The sequence below is a fragment of the Papio anubis genome, chromosome 3 (assembly GCF_008728515.1).
Source record: "Papio anubis isolate 15944 chromosome 3, Panubis1.0, whole genome shotgun sequence".
NCBI lineage: Eukaryota > Metazoa > Chordata > Mammalia > Primates > Cercopithecidae > Papio > Papio anubis.
Window position 1 is genome coordinate 147,424,217 of NC_044978.1, and position 25,237 is coordinate 147,449,453.

The 25,237-nt window shown below is 36.3% G+C and overlaps 1 protein-coding gene and 1 long non-coding RNA gene across 9 annotated transcripts in view; one reads left to right on the top strand and one right to left on the bottom strand.

Annotated features, from left to right (window-relative positions):
• Positions 1 to 25,237, top strand: part of LOC108585885 — a 65,715-nt gene that overhangs the window by 38,578 nt on the left and 1,900 nt on the right. For 2 of the 3 annotated variants that reach the window (XR_004182809.1, XR_004182808.1), the window contains one exon: positions 22,396 to 22,477. This is a non-coding gene — a long non-coding RNA (uncharacterized LOC108585885). Of the gene's footprint in view, positions 1 to 21,635; positions 22,158 to 22,235; positions 22,289 to 22,395; positions 22,478 to 25,237 lie in introns of those variants that run through there. The other variant, XR_001902446.3, reaches the window with a different exon arrangement.
• Positions 1 to 25,237, bottom strand: part of KLHL5 (kelch like family member 5) — a 78,800-nt gene that overhangs the window by 28,049 nt on the left and 25,514 nt on the right. For all 6 annotated transcript variants that reach the window (XM_031664654.1, XM_017958640.3, XM_021938370.1 and 3 more), the window contains 4 exons: positions 19,125 to 19,307; positions 14,384 to 14,520; positions 13,455 to 13,651; positions 8,881 to 9,093 (listed from right to left, as the gene is read on the bottom strand). In XM_031664654.1, the coding sequence (XP_031520514.1) occupies positions 8,881 to 9,093; positions 13,455 to 13,651; positions 14,384 to 14,520; positions 19,125 to 19,307 (730 nt within the window). The remainder of the gene's footprint in view (positions 1 to 8,880; positions 9,094 to 13,454; positions 13,652 to 14,383; positions 14,521 to 19,124; positions 19,308 to 25,237) is intronic.

A 25,237-nucleotide genomic window follows, 5' to 3' on the forward strand; every position in this document is an offset into this window, starting at 1 on the left:
TTTAGGTCATCAAATATGTGTCTTTCTTTTCATAGTCCTGCTTCTTAGAAAGTCTTTCTGCTTCAGTTTGTAGATGTAGTCTCCTGGATTATCTGGCAAGATTTTATTGCTTTCTTTCATTTAGGCCAAGGATCCATGTGAAATTCATTTGTTTTGGAATTAATGTTTAAAAAGAGTAAGAGTGGAGGAGCATTTTTATTTTCTTTAAGATCAAGAGCCAGTTCTGTACTACTTATTAAATAACCCCCTTCATTTCCAACTGAACTGATTCTTGGTCATATATTACATTCCATAAATAGATCTCAAGGTATATGAGGTTTGTTTTTTTAATTCTTTATTCTGTTCTATCGATCTATTTGTCTACTCCTATTTCTAAATAGCATATTTTATTACAGTGTCTTTATAGCATATTCTGATACCCGATATTTTTAGGTTTTCCCTCCCTGTTAACTTTCATAGCTTTCTTGGCTATTATTGTGCCTTTATTTTTCATGTAAACTTAAGACAAATTTATCCAGTTTTTTTTTATCCTGATTCTCTTGGAATTCTAATAAGAACTTAAATTTATTTATTAATTAAATTTATTAATTTTATTAAGTTTTGGAGAACTGATGTTTTTATATTAAGTCTTTCTGTTCAAGAAGCCTTTCCATTTGTTGTATAGCTTTCTACATATTACACCTTTCTTGATTATACATTTCCTATATATTTTATTATTTTCATTGCTATTGGGAATGGGTTTTAAAAGTTTATTTCATATATGTTTTGCAGGAGAGAAAATCTACTGATTACACTTGTATTAACCTGTTACTTTACCAAATTCTCTTATTAAGCTCTATGTGTTATGCAAATAATCATAACTGTCACCAAATAGGGATAGTTGAATATCTTTTTCTAATGTGTATGCCAATTATTTTATTATTGCAATTGCTAAAGCCTTCTAAAGAATGTTAAATAATTAGGATGATAGAGTATCTTGTTTCTGGTTTGAATTGATATGGTTTTAGTGTTTCATTATTTAGGACAATAGTTGCTGTAACATTTAGTCATCTATTTTTATTATATTCAATAAAGATAATATAGATTTTCAGAGTTTTTTTTTTTTTTTTTTTTTTTTTTGAGACAGGATGTCTCATTGTTGCCCAGGCTGGAGTGTGGTGGCACAATCTCAGCTCACTGCAACCTCTGCCTCCCAGGTTCAGGCAATTCTCCTGCCTCAGCCTCCTGAGTAGCTGGGATTACAGGCCTGCACCACCACATCCAGCTAATTTTTGTATTTTTAGTAAAGAAGGGCTTCACCATATTGGCTAGGCTGGTCTTGAGCTCCTGACCTCAAGTGATCCTCCTACCTTGGCCTCCCACAGTGCTGGGATCACAGGCATGAGCCACCATGCCTCGCCCCTTCATAGGTTTCTTAATGATCATTTCAGTATTCCTGGAAAAAGACCTTTCTGGTCAGAGTGTATACTTTCGATACACTGCGGGTTGTATTTGACTATATATTTCTTTACAATTTTATTGGGGCATATTTTACATGTCCTAATTTATCCATTCCAAGTACACAATTCAGTGATTTGTAGTAAATTACCAAGTTGTGGAACCATTACCATAAAACTGTTCTGAAACATTTTCTTCACCTCAATTACATCCCACATGCCCATTTACTGTTGATCCTCATTCCCGTCTTCTGTCCCAAGCACTAATCTGTCTCTACAGATTTGCTTTTGCTGGACATTTCATATACAGAGAATCACAATATGGAGACTCTGGTGTCTTGCTTCTTTCCCTTAGCATACTTTTGAGACTTGTCCCTGCTGCAGCTACTCGTATCAGTGCTTCATTTCTTTTTATCGTTGAATAATATTCCACTGTCGGTCTACTCCTCATTTTATCTATCCATTCATCAGTTGATAGATGCTTCTTAGGTTGCTTCCAGTTTCAAGCTATTATGGATAAAGCTGCCAAGAACGTTTATGTACAAGTCTTTGTGTGGATATATTTCTCTTGGGTAATTATTACCTAGGAGTAGAATTGCTGGGGCATATGGCAAATTTATGTTTAACTTTTTAAGAAACAACCAAACTGTTTTCTAAAGTGGCAGCACCACCTTACATTCCCACCAGCATTGTACGAGGGTTCCTGTTTTTGCACATCCTCACCAATTGTTAGTTTGTCTCTATTTTAGCCATTCAGGAAGGTGGAAAATGTGGTTTTATTTTGCATTTTCCTAGTGACTAATGATGTTGATGATATGTTCATGTTTTTATAGAGGAAGAGGGAAACAGTCTCTAAAAAGAGTCACTATAAAAAAGTTGGTGGCATTTGGGAACTAGCACTGCATACCAAAGGCAAAAAAGCCAAAATAAGACATAAGTCCCCTGACCTACACCAGAATTTACATTTTGGTATTAATTACTCCACATTTTTTTCTATGCATACAAAACATAGTTATACTTGTCACAGAAACCATTAGTGAATATGCATAAAGTTGGCTCATTAAGGTTAATTTTAATGTTTATGTTAATTCTATTATATACAATTACTTTAGTCATTTCTAAATAAAAATATGTGAAAAAAATGTAGAAAGTAAACTCTTGGGAGACTCAATAGTAACTGCAATTTGAAGCAAAGTATATTTCCTAATATACAGATAGTATATATAAATTATGAATAAGTAGGATTAATTACATTTGAATTAAAAAAGTCATTAATCTAAGTATCAGATTAATCAAATGGGAGGAACCAGATATCATTTAGAAAATTATTCAGAAGACACTGAGAGAAAACTACAAAATACATACTGTCATGTACTCTGCATTTTTGGTGAATACTAAATGCCTTCTCTGCTATAAAAGAAGAGCAAATTATTAAAATGAAAGCATTCATAATACAGGAACAAAGTTTCATTTTGTAAATTTTTATCCTCATTCATATTTGTTCACCTTATGACTACTGCTCTAAAACTGTCCCCTCGGCCGGGCGCGGTGGCTCACGCCTGTAATCCCAGCACTTTGGGAGGCCGAGGCGGGCGGATCACAAGGTCAGGAGTTCGAGACCACGGTGAAACCCCGTCTCTACTAAAAATACAAAAAAATTAGCCGGGCGCAGTGGCGGGCGCCTGTAGTCCCAGCTACTTGGGAGGCTGAGGCAGGAGAATGGCAGGAACCCGGGAGGCGGAGCTTGCAGTGAGCCGAGATCGCGCCACTGCACTCCAGCCAGGGGAACAGAGCGAGACTCCGTCTCAAAAAAAAAAAAAAAAAAAAAAAAACTGTCCCCTCAAACACAAATAGAATGTGAATAATTTATGAACTCTATACATGTTAAAAAAATGTTTTGGAGGCTTGGCAAGGTGGCTTATGTCTATAATCCCAGCATATTGGGAGGCTTAGGCAGGAGGATCACTTGAGGCCAGGAGTTTGAGAGCAGCTTGGGCAACAAAATGAGACCCTGTCTCTACAAAAAATTAAAAAAAAAAAACTAGTCAGATGTGTGATGGGGCACAGCGACTGTAGTCTCAGCTACTCGAGAGGCGGAGGTGGGAGGATCACTTGAACCCAGGAGTTTGAGGCTGCAGTGAGCTATGATTGTGCCACTACACTCAAGCCTGGGTGACAGAGTGAGACCCTGTACAAAAAAAAAAAGTTGTTTTAGTATCAAGACCTTGTAAACCAAAAGAATGCTAAAGGTAAATACTGACTCATTTTATATTTCCGACTTTCTTTAGAAAACAATACTAAACTGAGAGTAGAATAGCAGAGACTCAGATACTTATAAATTCAGGCTAAATATTGAAAACATTTACAATTTAGGTGTCAAAATCTTTTAAATAATGTATATATGTTCTAGTATTTCTAGTCACATGGTTTAAAATTTGATCAAATTGAAATGTTTGGAATGCTTTCAAAAGTAAGATAAAATCAATCACAGTACTTTGAGAAGCTGAGATGGGAGGATCACTTGAGTCCAGTAGTCGAAGACCACTCAGGGCAACATGGTGAGACCCTATTTCCACAAAAAAATTTTAAAAACTGGCTGGGCACCGTGGCTCACACCTGTAATCCCAGCACTTTGGGAGACCGAGGTGGGTGGATCTCTTGAGGTCAGGAGTTCGAGACTAGCCTGGCCAACATGGTAAACCCTGTTTCTACTAAAAATACAAAAATTAGCCAGGCATAGTGGCATGTGCCTGTAATCCCAGCTACTCAGGAGGCTGAGGTACGAGAATCGCTTGAACCCAGGAGATGGAGGTTGCAGTGAGCAGAGATCGCGTCACTGCACTCCAGCCTGTGCGACACAGCAAGACTCTGTATCAAAAAGAAACAAACAAACAAAAATTTTAAAAACTGGCTGGGCATGGTGCTGTTGGTGGTGTGTGTCTGTAGTTCCAGCTACTCAGGAGGCTGAGGTGGGAGGATCTCTTGGGCCCAGGGGATTCAGGCTGCAGTGAGCCATGATCATACCACAGCACTCCAGCCTGTGCAATAGAGTGAGACCCTGCCTCAAAATAATAAAATAAAATGACCATAAATACTTCTCTTCTGGATTATTCAGAGTTTTTAAAAAAGTCATACAAAGGTCGGGCACGGTGGCTCACGCCTGTAATCCCAGCATTTTGGGAGGCTGAGGTAGGTGGATCACCTGAGGTCAGGAGTTTGAGACTAGCCTGGCCAACATGGTGAAACCCTATCTCTACTAAAAATACAAAATTAGTTGGGCATGGTGGCTTGTGTCTGTTAATCCCAGCTACTCGGGAGGCTGAGGCAGGAGAATCTCTTGAACCCAGGAGGCAGAGGTTGCAGTGAGATAAGATTGTATCACTGCACTCCAGCCTGGGCAAAAAGAGCAAAACTCCGTCAAAAAAAAAAAAAAAGCCATACAAAAATGATCATCAGGCATTATTTCCTATATTATTTTAAGAATCTACTGTTGGAGACACTATGATAAAATTACTGCATGTAAGTTGAATCCCTTCTAGCCAGGGTAAGTGGAATGTTTCATATTAACAGAGTAGGATAAAATCTCATTTAGTTGGTATCACTGGAAAAGGAGCTATTTCATAAAAATAAATTCTCTTGGTAACCAGACCTAATCTGAATTTTAAAAATATTAGTCATTTATTATTTGATTGGCATATGGCAATTTAATAATTGTTATATTTTCCTACCTTTTAAAATAAAACATACAGGATACAATCCAACACTTTCTTCATTATTTTAGTGTCTACTTCAAAACTTTATTATCTGATAACTCTAATTCTGCAATCTTGCCATTCACTTTTGGCAATGAAAAAAAACAACCCTGCCAGTATCTCTAAATGTCACAGTACTGCAGCACAGTATTATCACTGTAGGAAAGAAAAACGTTCTGAGAGGTAAAGTAACTTGTTTAAATTATATAAGGCAATGTGGCTTCCATCACCACTACTTATGGTGGACAATGGTTCTCACACTTGAGGATGCATCAAAGCCACTGGAAGACTTATTAAAACACCATTTGCTAGGCCCCAGCCCCAGAGTTTCATATTCAGTAGGTGTGGGGTGAGGCCTAATCTGTATTTCCAAGAAGTTCCAAGTAGTGCTGATCTTCCTGTTAGGGATCACACTTTGAGAACCACTGGGCTAATCCACTGGATTTCCCTTCCTTGTCTTCTCTGTAGCAAAGGATGATGATAAAACTTCGTCCTTTTTGAAGTATGATATCAATTTTTAATAACACTCCAGTTATTTAGCCAGGTTTGGGAACAACCTCTATATATTGTGTCTCCTAGGGTTCCATCCCAAGCACTCTTGTGTACTCCTTGGCCAGTGTCATTCTCTTGCCTTTGGATTCAACAATCTAAGGAAGTAGTTTCCAAAAAAGTCTAAAGACTTCAGAGTCCTTAGACTCTAAAAGAATTAAAGGTGCCAAGAAGCTTTGGGAACATGATTCTTCAACTTCCTTCCCCATTCCCTGAATTAGCTCTTCATTCTATATTCCTTGTTTCAATCGAGAGCACCTTTTAATCAGGCTAATTGCACAAATCAGAGTCAGTCTCAATTCCTCTTTCTGTATACCCTCACCATTCAATCATTAAGTTTTGTCAAACTGACCTCATAAATAGCTCTTGAGCCTGGTAATTTCTGTCTATATCCACTGCCAGAGTGTGCCTAATTCACTTGTCTGAATTCCAAAAGCCTTCCTAATGGGTTTTTGGCTTTGACCCCTCAGATCCATTCTCCACAATGCAGTTACAGTAACCTTTCTGAAATAAAATTATAATTATGCCATTCCTATTAAAAAATCCTTTAGTGCTTCCTCCTTGCTTTCAGGATAAAATTCAAACTCCTTGGCATAACTAGAGGTTCTCCATGTTCTGGTCCATTCCTCTCTTCAGCCTCATCTCTTGACTTTATCTCCTTTTATTCCTGCACTCTAGCAATGCAAACTACCTTCACATTCCAAAATACAATACATTTGCTCATGACTTCATGATGAAGTACAGCTCCTATTTCTCCTGGTTATCATACCCCCTCTTTTGGGTGGCTAATTCATAATGTGGATCAAATAACACTGTAAGAAGTTCTCCCTGCTTTCTCGTCAACCCCCCTCTTTTGGGTGGGTTACTTCCATTATTTTCAGAATGCCACATTCACGTATCTGTCACAGTCTTCATCTCATTATAATCACTGATTTATTTTTTAATCTATTTCTTCCTCCATCTGATACCATCTCCCTGCTACCTCCAGCAATTTTACACACAGTACATTCAAGAGGCAGAATGGTTGGTTTAGTGGATAAGGTACAGAACTGTTCTTGGGTTCAAGTCCCACCTCTGCCTCTTATTAGCCCTATGATGTTAGCCAAATAGCAAAAACCAGTTAAAACCACAATGCAGAAAGAGAGGAATTTATGCAATCACACTGTGATTCTGAACATATGGATTTACTTTTTTGGTCTGTCACTTCATTTGCACAACAGGTGTTGGAACAAATGATCTCCAAAACGCCTTTCAACCCTAAGAACTTATGGCTAGGATTACCATAGTATCCCGGATAAGAGATATTTTAAAGGTCTATGAGAGTTGTGCAAATATAGTATCATGAATATTTGAAACTACAGAAGTGAAGTAAATTGTCAGGTTACTTAATTGCACAGATTCGTTTCAAAGTCAAATAGGATTTTTCAGATTTGGTTTGATTTCATCTAGAAAGAATTTTTTAAAATCTGCTAAGTAGCAGTAAAAATGTAACTCCCTTTTAAAAATCTGATTTCAAGAGAAACATTTTATCATGTTACTTTTCCTGAATTATCAACTCAGGCAGTTTCAGTCCTATGTATTTATACAATATTCTATTTCTGAAGAGGAAGGTCTTACAAAGCATCCACATTGATTACTGTCTCTGTAACGTAAAGAACAGTAACTTTTGCTCACAACAGCAGGAAATAATGCATTATGCTCAAGATAACTGCAAATAAGAGAACATTTATGACACTTTAAAAAAAGGAAAAGAAAGTCTGAACTTGAACAGTAACAGCTCATTCTTTTTCTGCTTTCAAAACCTCTTTCACCATTCAAGGCCTTGAGGTAGGCAGCAAAGTATGCAGGGAAAATTTTTATATACTCCAGTGAAAATTGTAAAAAGGGGAAAACTATGCATGTAAATGTTATGACTGATTCCCTTGAATGCACCAACTAGATAGCTCTTAATTCTGAAATAATATTTTTATTCATAGCACATTTTATATAATAGAGCATGTTTCTGATCCTTATAATAATCCTGTGAGATTGTCAGGGAAGACATTATCTCTACTTGACAGATGAAGAAACTGAGCTGTGTGAATATGCCAAGCCACAGAGTTCTGAAATGTCAGAGCTTTGACTACTAATATACCTTACTAATCTATATATCACCAGAATCCAATATTTTGTGGACACTTTATTAAACACGTGGCAAAGAAATTAAGCTAAATTTTCTGGTCTCTAGAGTCCAGTGCTCCTTTTATTAGCAGTTTTAGTAATTCTCCTCCAATTGGTAGGATAGGTTTGTAGCTGAGTCAATTAAATTACTAACCCCAAATCAAGAATGTTACTTAACTGAGGATGGGCATGGTGGCTCACGCCTGTAATCTCAGCACTTTGGGAGGCCGAGGCAGGCAGATCACCTGAGGTCAGGAGTTTGAGACCAGTCTGGCCAATATGGTGAAACCCTACCTCTACTAAAAAATATAAAAATTAGCTGGGCATGGTGTCACGCACCTGTAATCCCAGCTACTTGGGAGGCTGAGGCAGAAGAATAACTTGAACTGGGGAGGCAGAGGTTGCAGTGACCTGAGATCGGGCCACTGCACTCCAGCCTGGGCAACAAAGCAAGACTCCATCTCAAAATAAAATAAACAAAAAAAACCAATGTTACTTAATTGAAGCAATTTAGGTAGCCAGATCTTCCGGACTGAAAACATAAGCAGAATTTTGTTAGCTACTATCTTTTCACCTACATGTTTCATAGGAATACATGTAAAATTACTTTCTTTGATAGAATAGGCAAAGAAAAATTCCTATAAACAAGTACCTATGGCCAGGCGCGGTGGCTCACGCCTGTAATCCCAGCACTTTGGGAGGCCGAGACGGGCGGATCACGAGGTCAGGAGATTGAGACCATCCTGGCTAACACGGTGAAACCCCCGTCTCTACTAAAAAATACAAAAAACTAGCCGGGCGAGGTGGCGGGCGCCTATAGTCCCAGCTACTCGGGAGGCTGAGGCAGGAGAATGGCATGAACCTGGGAGGCGGAGCTTGCAGTGAGCTGAGATCCGGCCATTGCACTCCAGCCTGGGTGACAGAGCGAGACTCCGTCTCAAAAAACAAACAAACAAACAAACAAACAAGTACCTATTAATTACCTGTGGTGCAAGAAGAGGTAGCCTAATATAAGCCAAAAGTTTACTTAGATCTTTCCGTCTCTGTTCCAAATCATGACGGACCCAAGTAAGAAGTGCATTCAATATTGTCTCCTCATTAGGAATGTTCATGTCATCACTTGCCAAGAGCTTTGCAATTTCGCTAGCTGGTAATAATGCAAATTCCTGGTTTCTGATTACTTCCATGAAATGCTCCTAGAGGGAAGAAATAGCAGATAAACAATATTGTCCCTTCTGATCATCACAATTTACTTAGAAGAAAGTAAAAGCTTTTTGTATTAGCTACCAAACCCAATTTATATTTTAGACCTTACAATGTACTACTACTTGTTAGGAAAGAAACACAGCAGAGAAAAAAAAAATTAAACTGCAATTATGTTGTTAAACATATATAAGTAGAATTAAAGTGTTATATCACTTATTACATTTAAAAAATGGACCTGGGACATTTAAGTATTGCTTCACTCAAGTTAGGAAATACTTTTGGCAATTCTTTTGAAGGAAGAGAGAAAAAATGAATTAGACACTGAGATGTATGATACTCTAACACGAGAAGTGGTTGGATTTGTGGTTTGGATTTGTAGGTGCTGAAGAATTTGGCCAGCAGTGGAGCCAAACACCTAGAGAGCTTGGTTACTTCTCTAACTAGGAAATGGCCTCCAGGGTGGCTAGATTTTCCAGAACCTTTCTGGACCACAGATGACTTCTCAGATCCTCCCTGGAATGAGTATTGTCCTTAGGGTTATACTACAACCATATTGGTCTTCAAGGTTGTTTTAATGATATTTATAAGACCATCTAGGATTTTGGGTCTGTTTTCAAATTTTTAATCTCTTTTAAGGGTCTGTTTTTTAATTTGTTATATGTTCTAAGTGTCTGTTTTTAAATTTTTAATTTAAATATAATTTACAAAGCTCTTTTGGTCTCATAGGAAAAAGGACCAAAGAGGGGGAAAAAAGTAGTGACCTACAATGCCCTGGGATCAGGACATTAGATGACTCAGTCCTGGCCTCACGTTAGAATCAAATCCTCTATAATTGGAAATGGGAAATAAAAATGCCGTTAGGTGTGAGATGACCTTGATAGGCTATTATGCTAAATAATCAGGAGAGAAGGAAAACATACCATCTGATTTGAAAGGTTGTAAGTCTTAATGAATGGATAGTTGACATAGTTATAATATAAATGCAAATGCTAGACACATATTGTCCCTTAATGTTTTTTTCATATTTCCTGATGTATTATCGCTGTCTCAGCATGCAGAGGTTTACTAAAGAAGCTAAGGCTGTTTAAATTAGAGCTAGAGATAAGGACTATCAATAACTATCTTCTATATTAAAATGAGAATTATATTTTCCATATAGCCTGTGGTAACCCGAGTGAGGTACTGATCTAAAATATATATTAGCTTGGCATTCCTATCAGTAGAAGTTCTAAAGGGGAAAACCATTCATGAATAATTAATGAAGTTCAATTGCTTCAGTTTATCATGATTTGTTCAAGGATGTCTAAATGAGTCTATTTTAAATGATGGATCATCATTTCAGAAACATATTTTAATAAAACTTCAATGCTAGAATGGCTCCAAGCAAAAGGTTCTACTGAATTGCATACTGACATTCTTTTAGTAACACATAGCAAGAGCTACAAAAATGTTGAAACTCTCAACCCAGTTATCCCATTTGTAATTTAAATCTTAATAAATAATTTGTAAGCAAAAAACAAAGCCGAATACCTAACAATACTTCTCTGTATTATTATTTACAATGGTAAAAAATGGAAAATAGCCTACATGTTCAGTTATGGGGAGCTGTATATTAAATAAGCATTAAAAATTTCAAAGACAAAGATCACATAGCTACATGGAAAGATACTTATGATAAAATGTTAGGTGAGACTGTGAAGAAACTGAAATAATAACATGTATTTCCAATTCCTTAAACATATAAAGTATAATCGACAGATATATACATTGGTATAACTATGCCATACTTTCAAATGGCATTAACTGGATTTCATCAGTAACAAAAGGACTATCATGTAAATATTCACTTGACAAATTATTTGTTGATATATCTATTTCAGAATAATGCCCATTCCATTGTAGTATAATTTACATTAAGTGAAAATTGAGTTTTTCAACAACTTATGAAATACTACTGAACTCAATCAAGGTTGAATACAAAGTATTTTTCAAAGGTATTAATTTGGTTTTGAAGCAGCTACTTTAGCAGATCTCAATGTTTTTTATAAGTCTTCTAGATTGAGAAAGACAATTTTAAGTTTTAAAATTAAATGTTTTTATTTGTGTCATAAATTCGAAATGACAATAAATAGTTGTAATGATACAACCAGTCTTAAGACTTTTTAAGAGCTTATATGACTTGCTCCAGGTCATGTTCAGTGGCAGGGAGAATGAGAAAACAGGTTTCCAGATTCATGGATCCTGGGGAGGACTCCTCATCCTTTACCACTTGTATTCGTGCAGGATCAGTGAACGTCCCCAGTCCATGCACTATTCACTGATTGGACTCACTGGCGTGGTATTATGCTGTATATTTTAAATCCATATTAAAATACACACAACTATCATGCTACCAAACACTTGCTAGCACTGTGCCCTTTCCCCCTTTGGAATAGTTTTTAAGCAAATGAAATTATGGAGGGATTTATTTAAATTGAAGATTGAATTTTGCAATACATTTTCATTTGGTTCCCATAGCAACAATTCAAATCAGACAATCTGCCTCTAAATTACTTATTGTTATTAGAATTCAATTTCATGTCTCTGTTAAAACTGAATAATGTTAAATAATGGCCTTGAGAAAAAAAATCTACCACAACTAATCGGCTATGAAAATAGCTTTAAAAACATCCAGCTAATTTAAATTTAATTTCTGTGTAAGCCTTAAAGCAGCAAGCGTGCCTCTACTGTAAACAACAGGAGTGACCTAAATGCATACAAATGTTTTCACCTGAATAAAACTCCTTCCTAGAAAAAAGATGATTATTCAAATTATAAACTGATTATGAAGAAAAAAATCCAACTTTATACTCGTCTCATTCAAAAAAGTAGTTGAAATCGCAGGTATATGGTTAAAATGAGAATCTACAAAGAATGATAAAGACTGAGGGAAAAAAACATTTCAATGGACTTAATTTTTAAAACGTCAACATAATAGCACACTAGGGCTATATATTATTGTCCTGTTGTACAATCTCTTATTTTTCCAGTTGAGGCTCTGTGACTATCATAAACAAGAAACATTCCTGAGAAAATGATTACACCACAGGAAGGAAAACCAATCATAAAGGCTGTGGTTTTGTGAGTGCTTTTGTTCCCTCTCATAAATTTCTATTGTGTTGGATAGAGGAAATCTATATAATGATGATGACAACAATGGAATGAGACTCACTGACTGGATATATGACATGCCAATCAATGTTCTGACTGCTAAACTTCTATTAACTCATCTAATCCTCACACCAAGCTCAAGAAGTAGACAGAATTGATCTTCCCAATAGTTTGTAAATACCTATTCTTAAAATTTTTCCAAATCTCTATTTCTCTAATGAAAGATTCCTAAAGCACTCTCAATCTTTTCATATCCCAACTCAATGGAACAATGAAGGAGAGGGTAGGCAAAATAACATTTCCTAAATGCTGATAAAATCAGTAATATCCACAACTGTACACATGTATGTGAATGTTCACATTTTTTCTTCTCTTAGAAACTGTATTGCCCTAAACTGAAGCATTTAAAGCAACAGTTTTCAGTCATTGCTCAGGTGTGAAGAACTAACTGTTACAGTGTGGCAACATGAACATTCCTCAAAAACCCATGCACCCTCCCTTGCCTGCACCCCTCTACTGTTAAGACCATACAGGGTGGTCCTAACACTATGCTCTCAACATGACCTTATTTTCTTACTCTCCTAGGTCAACCCATTTTTTAACTTTTAAGTTCAGGGGTACATGTGAAGATTTGCTATACAGGTACACTTCTATCATGGGGGTTTGTACAGATTATTTCGTTTTATTATCCTTCAGGCTACTGAATCAGAACCTCCTCTATGATTTATTGAGCACATAATTTGCTATAATGAATAAAAACATCATTATACATGGCTGTAAATACTTTATACATAGTCAGATTTATCCTTAACAAAAAGCTTCCCATTCATCCTCTACCAATATGCTGCAACCTCTGTCACCAATTTCTATCAGTGAATACAGTCCTGAAATTCATCTATGTGCAGCAAAGTAAAATGTTTGGGGAGAGTCCTATTTTAAAAAGCAGCAAATCTGAAAATCTTAATGGAACAGGCCTAGGCCACTGTTCTGTTTCCCAGGGACTGCTTTAGGGCTTGATTCATACACCCAGGAGAAGTATTACTCGGTGCTTTCCCATTATAACTCAATGAAAATATGACACACTAGGCAATGAAACTCAATCTCAAGACATGTGGCAGAGCCATGGGAAAACAGTAACATGTAGATAAGCCTGCAACAATAAGAAATATGCATTTGAAGGATACTTTCAAAAAATACATACCATAGTATAATTGTGAGCCACTTTATGCAAATCTGTACAACCTTGGGCATCAGCAAAAGAACGAATTCCAAGACAGTTGGATGGATGAAGCTGTTTCATTAAAAACTTACAGCATGCTTCTACAACCTGTGAAAGCTGAAGAAGGCAAGCTGTAGATAACAGGCACTCAATATTATCTTCTTTTAATTCAAGGCGGCCTTAATGATAAAAAGAAATTCCATTAGCTATGGAACTACATTAACCTTATTTTATAAAATAACTGATGTTAACAGTGGTGGTTCCATGTAAGAGCTCATTACATGCATTACAGACCTACATGGTTTAAGACATCCCAAAACGAAAAAAAGGACTAAATGGAGAAAAAATTATTAGCTCCTTTAGACATCTACTAAAATAAAAACTAATGGCTTATTTTCAGAATTTTAAAATGATACATTAGTTAGTAACTTAGTAACTTACATCTACTATATACCTGTGTAACTCTCAATTTTTTTTTTTTTTTTTGAGACAGGGTCTTTTCTATTGTCCAGGCTGGAGTGCAGTGGTGTAACCGGTGGCTCACTGCAGCATTGAAATCCTGGGCTCAAGCGATCATCTGTCCCGCCTCAGCTTCCCGAAGTGCTGGGGTTTACAGGTGTAAGCCATCTGGCCAACTCTCAAATTTTAAATGTAAAAATCTGACACTACATAATTAATTTAATTTTTATATTAGCATTTTAAAGGGCCATTCAAAAACTTAATTATGATAACAATTTTAAAGGTTTTAATATGGAGATTTTAATTTATCACCAGGTTAAATACAAAAGGGTAGTGATGACAATGGCAGACTTAACTGTTAGCTATCGCATGCTTTCTAAAAACAGAAATCCGAAATCTAATAATACAACATAAATCTAAGAGGTTTTAATTTACATTTTCAGACTTGTTACCTGTATAAGCATACTGGATCAAGGACCACAATGAATTTGGTTCTACACCTTCCATTTTTATTTCTTCTTGTCTTGCTTCTCTGACATCATTAGTAAACATGGCAGCAAAATAGTCTGAGACAGAGGAGAGCACCAATCTGAGAACATATTAGGAAAAAAAAAATCAACGACCACATTCAAGTTGATGTTCATTAATAAATGCTGCTGCTTCTTTTTTTATTTGTTACTCATAGTGCATGGTACTAGGAAATGCGTTTTAAGCTTGACAAATTGCTTTATGCTCTAGTTCCTTCCTTTGAATAATAAATTACCATTACCAAATTTTCTGCTGAGGTGAATGCTTTACCAGCTCACTACTCAAATCATGCTTTATAACATCCAGAAAACAAGCTACAAGCCCATAGCATCAAATCAACTATATAAAGGAAAAAATGTAAAAGTTATTGTTTGCTTATCACTTTTGAAAATAAAGTAAGCCATTTAAAAAAAATTTAATTATAGAGTAGTGAATATATAGGAGACATTTGAAAATGGTTTTTGCTAGCAAGTTTTAAACTTTTGTAATAGTCTATTATTATCTTAGTCTGCATTTTGTTAAAAATTATGTTGTAATAACACTATAAAACTATATTTTTTATAATACAATTATAAAATATATTAGCTATGTCTCTAAGTTTTTGATGGTCATATGTAATACATTTAAATTATAAATTTTTTTTTTTTTGAGACAGAGTCTCATTCTGTCTCCTAGGCTAGAGTGCTGTGATCTCGGCTCACTGCAACCTCTGTTTCCCAGGTTCAAGCAATTCTCCTGCCTTGGCCTCCCGAGTAGCTGGGATTACAGAGATGGCCACCATGTCCAGCTAAGTTTTTTATTTTTAGTAGAGACGGAGTTTTGCCATGATGGCCAGGTTGGTCTTGAACTCCTGGCCTTAAGTGATCAGCCCGCCTGGGCCTCCCAAAGAGCTGGGATTATAGGCGTGAGTCAAGGCACCCGGCCTTATTTTTGAAACAGGCATTTTTTCACTGGATAATGTCTTGAAGATATTTCCATGTCAGCACACTTAAATAGATTTTAAATAAGTATTTTCATTTTTAAAAGTAATAAGGATTATGATACAGATAATCATTGGGTACCTCTCTAATTCCATTTTCTTACCTCCCCAGGAGTGGCATTGCTGAGTCATAAGATTTGCCAAAGTAAGGTACCAATTTAGACCCCACCAGCACTGTATAAGGCTAACATTTTCCCCATAATATTATCAGATGTTAAAATTTTTGGCTATCTATGTAGTGTTAAATGCTATCTCATTGTTGTTTCAATTTTCATTTATCTGATCTCTAGTGAGGTTTTTCAAATGCTTATTGGCCACCGGTTGCTTCTTCAGAAAATAGCCTATTCATTCATTCATTCATTCATTCAATGAACAAATACTGATGTGTGTCCAATAAGTACTGGGTACTGTTCTAGATACTTGAGATACATCAGGGTACAAAATAAGACAAAAGATCCCTTCCCTTGTGGAGTCTTACATTTAGAGGGTAGGGAGAAGTAAATTCTATAGTATATTAAGAGGTGATAAGTGCTAAGGGGAAAAAAAGTAGGGCAAAGGCAAATGGGGAAAGGGTGGTGAGTTTAAATAGGTGGTCTCACTGGAAAGTGACACGGGAAAAGATCTGAAGGAGGTTTAGGATTTGGTCATGCAGGTAACTGGGAATAGCCTTCAGGCAGAAGAAATAGTGCAAAAATCCAAAGGCAGGAGCAGCATGCCAGGCACATGCAAGGAACTACAAGAGGTTGAGTGGCTGATGCTGACTGAGCAAGACAGAGACCAATAGGACAATACTAGAGCGATACGGCAGGCTGGATCGCATACGCCATTGCATGCACTTCATCTTTCACATCCAGTGACATGAGGAGTCAATGAAAGATTCGATCAAAGAAATGACTGAATCTGTGTTCCACTTTAAAGGATCACCCAGGTAGCTATGTTAAAACAGAATGTAGGGGCAAAGAGTGGAGGCAGGGAGACCAGTTGGGAGGCTTTTGCATCAGTCATCTAAGTGAGATGTTGATGGCTCACACAAGCATGGCAGGTAAGGTAATGAGTTCAGTTTTGGAAATACAGAATTTGAGGCGCTTCTATGAAATTCAGGTTGAAACAGCTTTTCTAACAAACCCATGTTCATAACCTGGACTTTCTGTCACAGTGTATAGTAGTATCTCAATAAATGAATGCTAATTGAGTAACTGAAAACTGTAATACCAAGCCAATTCTTCCTAATGATTTTATTTCCACTTCGGAAAGTTTTTTATTTTTTTTTTAATTTCAATAGGTTTTTGGGCAATGGGTAGTGTTTTGTTACATGAATAGTTCTTTAGTGGTAATTTCTGAGATTTTGGTGCACCCATCCCCCAAGCAGAGTACACTGTACCCAATGTGTAGTCTTTTATCCCTTACTCCCCTCCCACCCTATCCCCTAAGTCCCCAAAGTCCATTGTATCATTCTTTTTTTGGGGGGGGGCGGGGGAGACAGAGTCTCACTCTGTTGCCCAGGCTGGAGTGCAGTGGCATGATCTTGGCTCACTGCATCCTCTGCCTCCCAGAATCAAGCAATACTCATAACTCAGCCTCCCAAGTGGCTGGGACTACAGGTTCACGCCACCACGCCTGGCTAGTTTTTAGTAGAGACGGGAGACGGGGCTTTGCTATGTTGGCCAGGCTGGTCTGGAACTCCTGGCCTCAAGTGATCCACCTCAGCCTTCCAAAGTGCTAGGATTACAGGTCCTGAGCCACCATGCTCGGCCCATTGTATCATTCTTTTTTTTTTTTTTTTTTTGAGACAAAGTCTCACTCTGTTGCCCAGGCTGGAGTGCAGTGGCATGATCTCGGTTCACTGCAACCTCCAGCGTCTGGGTTCAAGCAATTCTCCTGCCTCGGCCTCCTGAGTAGTTGAGATTACAGGCACCTGCCACCACGCCTGGCTAATTTTTGTATTTTTAGTAAAGATGGTGTTTCACCATCTTGATCAGGCTGGTCTTGAACTTCTGACCTCGTGATCCACCTGCCTCAGCCTCCCAAAGTGCTGGGATTACAGATGTGAGCCATCACGCCTGGCCTCACTGTATCATTCTTATGCCTTTGCATCCTCATAGCTTAGCCCCCACTTATGAGTGAGAACATATGATGTTTGGTTTTCCATTCTTGAGTTACTTCACTTAAGTCCCCAGTTCCATCCAGGTTGCTGAGAATCCCATTATTTCGTTCCTTTTTATGGGTAAGTAGTATTCCATGATATATGTCCACTCTTTATCCACTCGTTGATTGATAGGCATTTGGGCTGGTTCTATATTTTTGCAATTGAAAACTGTGTTGCTATAAACCTGTGTGCAAATATCTTTTTCATAACTTCTTTTCCTCTCAATTGATAGCTGGTATTGCTGGATCAATTGGTAGATCTACTGTTAGTTTTTTTTTGTTTTTTTGTTTTTTTACTTTTAGTTCTTTAAGGAATCTCCACTGTTTTCTGTAGTGTTTGTACTAGTGTGCATTCCTGCCAACAGTGTAAAAGTGTTCCCTTTTCAGCAATATCTATGCCACATTGATTATTTTTTGATTTTATGACCGTGGCCATTCTTGCAAGAGTAAGGTGGTATTGCATTGTGGTTCTGATTTGCACTCCCCGATCATTAGTGACGTTAACCACATTTTCATATGTTTGTTGGCCATTTGTGTATCTTCTTTTGAGAACTATCTATTCATGTCCTTAGCCCACTTTTTGATGGGACTGTTTTTGTTTTTGTTTTCTGATTTGAGCTTTTTGGTAGATTCTGGATATTAGTCCTTTGTTGGATGTATAGATTGTGAAGATTTTCTCACTCTCTGTGGGTTGTCTGTTAACTCACAGACATTCTTTCTTTTGCTGTGCAGAAGTTTTTTAGTTTAATTAAGTCCCATCTATTTATCTTTGTTTTTGTTGCATTTGCTTTTGGGTTCTTGGTCATGAAGTCTTTGCCTAAGCCAATGTCTAGAAGGCTTTTCCCAATGTTATCTCACTTCGGAAGGTTTTTTTTTTTTTTTTTAAAAAAAACCTTTGGGACAGAGTGTTAATTAGTTTTGAAGGGCATCCAGAAAAGAAAAAAACCTTTGAGAATCATAGTGGTGATTAACAATGAACAATTGAATACAGAATTATAAGAAAATGAATTATTTTTTATTAAACAGTTCTTTTCCTTTTCTTACTTCAAGAAATAATATGTAATTTGTAGTAAAGGCTTTTTTTCCCTAGCACTGCTTTTCATACTTCTTGGAAATCAGCAAACAGAAATTGGGATAGATATGTCTATTTTAAAAACTCTTAAGACTTTGTGCTACTCCACTTCACCAGCTTTTCTTCTAAATCCACAAGCTTTAACTGCCATTGAGTTTACTTAAAGTATTTAATAGGTAGAATATCGCACAAAAGCTTCCTATAGTAACTGAAGTCTATACCAAACAGTACCAACTTATCTGAGGCTAGTATGTTTTGTTACTGTGCTTCTACGGCAGGACAATAACCCTTTTAGGATCACCAAACACGTAATAATTTCATATGCACTGTTTTCTTGATGGAAATTCCATGAAGATGGAAATTCCCCTTCCCCAAAACATAATAGTCAATTGAAGTAGGTTACCACAATATACATATCTAAATTACCGAGGAAATACTTAACACATACAGAAATATAGAAAACAACTACCTGTGAGCTGGAATTCTGCGATCACCAGCGACCAAAATTACATCGCACAACTGTTTATGCCTCAAATAGTTTTCCATTTTTTTAAATGTTTGTTCAGCATGATTAAGGGCTTGGAAAAATTCATCTGATGAACATGGCTCCATAGTATGACAGGATGATAATGTCTGACTACTATTGGAAGTCCTGAAAAGAAAAAAAATACACATTTTGAAATATCACTGTCACATTAAAAAGATCTTTGCTATTAAGTCCTTTGAAAGCCTTCAAATGTAATAGAAGAAATCATGCTACCAATCAATATTAATGTATAATCATTCATTTTAGTCTCTTAAAAATCAATGATGCCTTAAGTTATGATTCCTGTAAACACTGTAAGTGAATTTAAACTGTTAATTAATTGCTACACGTATTCTTTGTAGTATCTTTTTGTGAGGTCTTTTGTCTGTTAAAGCCAATGTCTCTGCTGAAAAAGAGCGAGCTATATTCATATTGATAACCGTATCTCCTAACATTGTATTTAAGGATATAAGAGATAACTCATCTTTGAAGGCAGAAAGGCAATTAAATTATTTTGGAGATACAAATTCAAGTCAAGTTCATTAAAAAATATATTGTCATAAAAATAGTGTTATAAATAATTCTTTTGGTTCTCTGTCCAGTCCTCAAAAGCCCAGGTAATCTATAACTTATATTACAGGTTGAAAGAATTTGATAGCCTAATATAGCTGTCTAAAAAATCATTTGAAATTTCTAAATTATAATTTGAAGAGTATGAGTTCTGAGTTCTATGTTCTGTTTTCTTTCTTTCTTTCTTTCTTTTTTTTTTTTTTGATGGAATTTCACTCTTGTTGCCCAGAATGCAGTGCAATGGTGTGATCTCGGCCCACCGCAACTTCCACTTCCTGGGTTCAAGCAATTCTCCTGCCTCAGCCTCCTAAGTAGCTGAGATTACAAGCATGCACCACCATGCCCGGCTACTTTTGTATTTTTAGTAGAGATGGGGTTTCTCTATGTTGGTCAGGCTGGTCTTGAACTCCTGACCTCAGGAGATCTGCCTGCCTCAGCCTCCCAAAGTGCTGGGATTACAGGCATGAGCCACCGCACCCGGCCTTATGTTCCATTTTCATATGATTTACTGATAAAAACTGTGAAAAAGCGAAAAGGTTAGGACTAAGAATGAAGTCCTGAGCACACATTCCTCCTCACTCTTACCCCCAGTTCTCCTCTCCAGGATCACTTAAATCAAGTAATTAAAGTCGGTTGGTTATGCAATTAACTGTAAAACCACTGACTGTGCCATAACTTAGTTCTCATTTCTCATCAGATCTTCTTTTAAGCATATTATGGTTGTGATATATGCTTTGTTGAATCCAGTCCCACTATATCTTAAGATAATCTTGTTAATATAACTAATAACCTTATCAAAAAAGAAAAAGTCATCATATTTCTTACTTTTAAAATAAAGGGAACTGAAGCCAAGGAGATTAAGTGCCTTGCCAAGAGTCAGAGTTCATTCATGGCAGAGATAGGGCTATCACAGAAACTGCTATGTGTTCACCAAAACATCCCTTTTTCCCCCTGAGAATATAGCTAAACTACATTTCCCAGCCCCTCTTGCAAATAGGTGTGTTCTTATGGAAATGAACTATTACATCACACAGTTCACCTTAAAGTGGCTAAGAACAGGTATGGCTTTTCCGTATTTTCTTTCTCTATCCATAGGTTGAAGGGAGAGAACTGAAGACTTAGAAAAAGGAAGAAGTAAAATACACAAAAGATCACTAAAGCAAGAACATTCACATTGAACTAAGATTTATCTGTTTTAGAAGTTAACAATGCCTTAACTGATAAATATTCTTTCCTAAATCCTCCTAGTCTGATGTATTTTCAGTACCATACAAACATGGGCATCAGATAAATGCCCTTGGAAGATAATTGTCAGTAATGACAACAGAAGTCAAACGTATATTGTCTAGAAAGGATGTGTTGTACACTATGAATATTACTGGTGTAATGACTTGGAAAATTCAAGTCAAGTAATACTCAACTTCTCATTTAAGATCGTTATTATAAAAATGGGTTGAATAGTATGTAATTACATATTGTTTATACAAATAAACGAGAATTAGAAACTATTTTAAAATTTAGGAGACAGCATAACATAAGCAAAAAAATAATGGTGGTTTTGATGAATAATAATTTGAAGATTTTGCAGTGGCTCACGCCTGTAATCCCAGCACTCTGGGAGGCTGAGGCGGGTGGATCACAAGGTCAGGAGATTGAGGCCATCCTGGCTAATATGGTGAAATCCTGTCTCTACTAAAAATACAAAAAAAAAAAAAAAAAAAAAAAAAATTTAGCTGGGCATGGTGGTACACGCCTGTAGTCCCGCTACTCGGGGGACTGAGGCAGGAGAATCGTTTGAACCCAGGAGGTGGAGGTTACAGTGAACCGAGATCACGCCATTGTACTCCAGCCTCGGCGACAGAGCGAGACTCCATCTCAAAAAAAAAAAAAAAAAAAAAAAAAGAATATTTAAAATATTTTTTGATAAAGTTTTATACTGTTAAAATACTGACAAATGATTATAAGAGCATTAGTGACCTGAGGAGGGGAAAAAATTATAGTATCTAATTTTTATAAGCCATAAATTCAAGAACAAGTAAATAAATCAAGTACTTCTTTCTTAAGGCTCCTGTATTTTGTATCACATTTCTTGTACTTCATATCAAATTATAAGTAATGATTAAACAAATAAATTAGTTGAATGTTTCTTGAGTGATGAACTGCCATCAACTAACACAGATGCTAATCAATGTTAAAGTTCTGAAAGAACAATGGAACTTTGTAACACTATCATCATTGTTATTATAGGCTACTTCTGATGTTGGCATATGCCCAGTTAATAATTTTCTTGTCAAGAACTTTCAGAGTATTTTGGTTCAGATGCTGAAACAAGTCAGGATAACCGGGGAGCATTTCAGTCTCAGTGTTCAAGGCCTCATACCCTGAGACTGATTCAATAGGTCTGAGGTGAGATTTGAACATCATATTTTAAAAATAATTTTATTTTCAATATTATTGACAAATAACAATTGTATATATTTATAGGGTATAATGTGAAGTTTTGATACGTGTATATGTGGTGAACTGCTAAAATCAGGGTAATTAACAAATTCATTACCTTTAATATTTATCAATTCTTTATGGTGAAAAACATGTAGAGCCCGCTCTTTTAGCTATTAACCATAGTCACCTTCCTGTGTTCTAGCACACGAGAACTTGTTCCTCTTAATTGTAACTGTGCACACTGACCCAAGTCTCTCTTTGGCACTCCCCATCCTCAGCCTCTGGTAAGCACCTCTGGTAAGACTTCCTTACTCTTTTTTCTCCTATTACATCTTTTGTTTAGCATGTAATAGGAAAAGAGAATTAAGGAGGTATTGGTGAGCGATTAAGCACATTTTAGGAAGTTCTAGAGCTGTGCTGTCCAATACAGTAGCCACTAGCCCCATGAGGCTCTTTTAATTTAAATAAAAATTTTTAATTCAGTTCTTTAGTTGGACTAGTCGTATTTCAAGTGTTCAACAGTCTCTTGGGGCTGGTGGCTACCAAATAGGATGGTACAGATATGGAACATTTCCATCAATGCTGAAAGTTCCATTGTGCAGTGCTGGTCTAGAGTCCTATAGACCTGGGTTCAACTCTCACTCTGTCACTCACTATGTATAATTCTGGACAAGTTATTTAACTTCTCTAAGGCTTACTTTCTTTAACAGCACAACAGAAATAATACATAGTGCTGTCTTTTAGGGGATCCCTCAAGAGAGGATTATTAAATGATATAATGCATGCACAGCCCTAGGGCAGATTAGTACACAATCGAGGAAAGCTACTGTTAGTAGAACCCTACTTTTCAGTGGCCAATGGGAAGGCCTGTAATTATAGTCTTTTGTCTTTATATAATGTTGTTTGGATGGTTGTCTTTTTTTAAAAAATGATCCCTGGTATTATCATTTTTCATAACTAAATTTCATACTTCTTATTTAAAATGGCTTTTAGTAAACATCCTAACCCACAACACAAATATCCAGGAATAGGCCATTCCTGAAGCATTTAAAATATATTTCTGATTTCTACTTGATCTTTTACATAACAACAGAGGAAATACATCTAACATCTCTGCTTAGTTTTACTTATATGATACCACTAAGATAGTAAATCGTATTTCAAAAAATTACATAAGATCATTCAAATCTTTTATATTAGACTTTCACTGTAATGAATACATTGCTGAATATTTCTAGTCTACAGGGAAATATTTAATTTGTAGCTTATGTCTTTCTCTGCAGTAGGCAATGAATTTTAAAGTCAGAAAAATGCCTAAACATAGAAAAGAGGCAAGTATCAAATAGAAACAAGTCACTAACTATTCACAGAGCAACTACTCTGCATTGCACCAGTTAGAAACTGGGGGAATGCTAAGAAAGATATTATTCCCTAGTGAAGGGACTTGGAATTTGAAGAGTCAAGCTCCATATCTGGAAAAAGTGAATTAGCAACTCTAACCCTTGTAATTCCCCAGATTTTACATGTGCTTACATGTACATGTGCTCACACAATATTCACCATGACCAATACACCTTTTTATTATAAACTATTTAGATCCTTTTACTTTTATCGCCAGAATTTACACTAGAATTTCTTAACGGAGTAATTTTTCAAAAGAAGTTTTAGAAATTAATTTATAAAAGTTATACTGTCTATGATTATGAGTAGGAAAAAAAGCTCTTTTGAAACTGTAAAGAGTCTGTTTGGCTCACTCTCTAGGGAAGTGATTTACTCCTAGTTTGTGGCATTCGGAACTCATGTTTTTGCAGAAGTGTGCTTACTATATTACGAATCTTTTGTCATCTTTTACAAATATTCAAAACTACAAGGTGCAAGGTATAGGCTAGCAGTCTCTACATTTGATACATATCCTTTTCAGTATACTTTTAAGCATGTGCCCAAATATATATTTACTAATTTATAAAAGATATAGATGCCATTGTACAATTTTTATATAATATACAGACAAAAATAGAAATTTAAAAGACAAAATGTAAACAGAAGCTTTTATATATATTTTTCACCATTACTCCAATTGATCATCTTGTCATCTTTAATTGGAGTATAATTGCTATTAGAACACAGAAAAGGTGAAGATCAGTATGGGCTAGTGTTTAGAAAGTCAACAAGTAGTAGGTGCAAATTGAAATATGTCTTGACATTTAGATGGGTGAGGAAGAAGAGGAGACAAGGCAGTTGTGTAAAGAGAAATAGTAAGAGCTAAGGAAAATGGACGTCTTCACCCTTTCCCTCCTCAAGAGAAATATATTTTGATTTGGAAATTTATAGGGCATTTTTCCCCTGGGATAGTGCCAGAATATCTGTGGTGAAGAGAGTTAAATGCTGTTTATAAGAATCCAATTTTCTTAAATAATAACCAGTATGAAGGGGAAAGGAAAAGGACATTTTTATACAATGCTGATGAGAATTAAAATAGAAATGTTCCTGAAATGACTTTGAAAATATAAATCAAAACCCCTCAAATGTGAACATCCTTAGGATTTTGTCCAAAAGAATCATCAATATGTACAGAGATCTAGCTACAGGGAGGGTTTCTCACAGGTTGTTTCTAATAGAGAAATACTAGAAACAATCTACATTCAAAAAAATAGAATACTGGTTAAATAAACAAAAGGACAATCCAAGCACGGAAGAATGATGGAGCCATTTGAAAAGATACAGAATATTTAATGGCCTACAGAGCTATTTAGTGGACATTGTTTTTGCCTATCCAGCATTCCTTCTTACGGTAATAAAACCCATCTCTACTTTTTCAGAAACCACACATTCCCTGCCTCAGTCTACAGGGAATGCTCAGAGGTGTAGAAGCCAATGAGGCCTGGCCAATAAGAGTATCGTATCTCCTGGCAATAACAATTGGTTCAGGTGGGCACAGGACCCAAACAAGACCAATCAGAGTCAACTTCATGATGTTTGATCACCCTCTTGGAAAAGTGTCACTTTCTTTCCATTGAGCTTGCTAAGCTGACAAAAAGTAAACT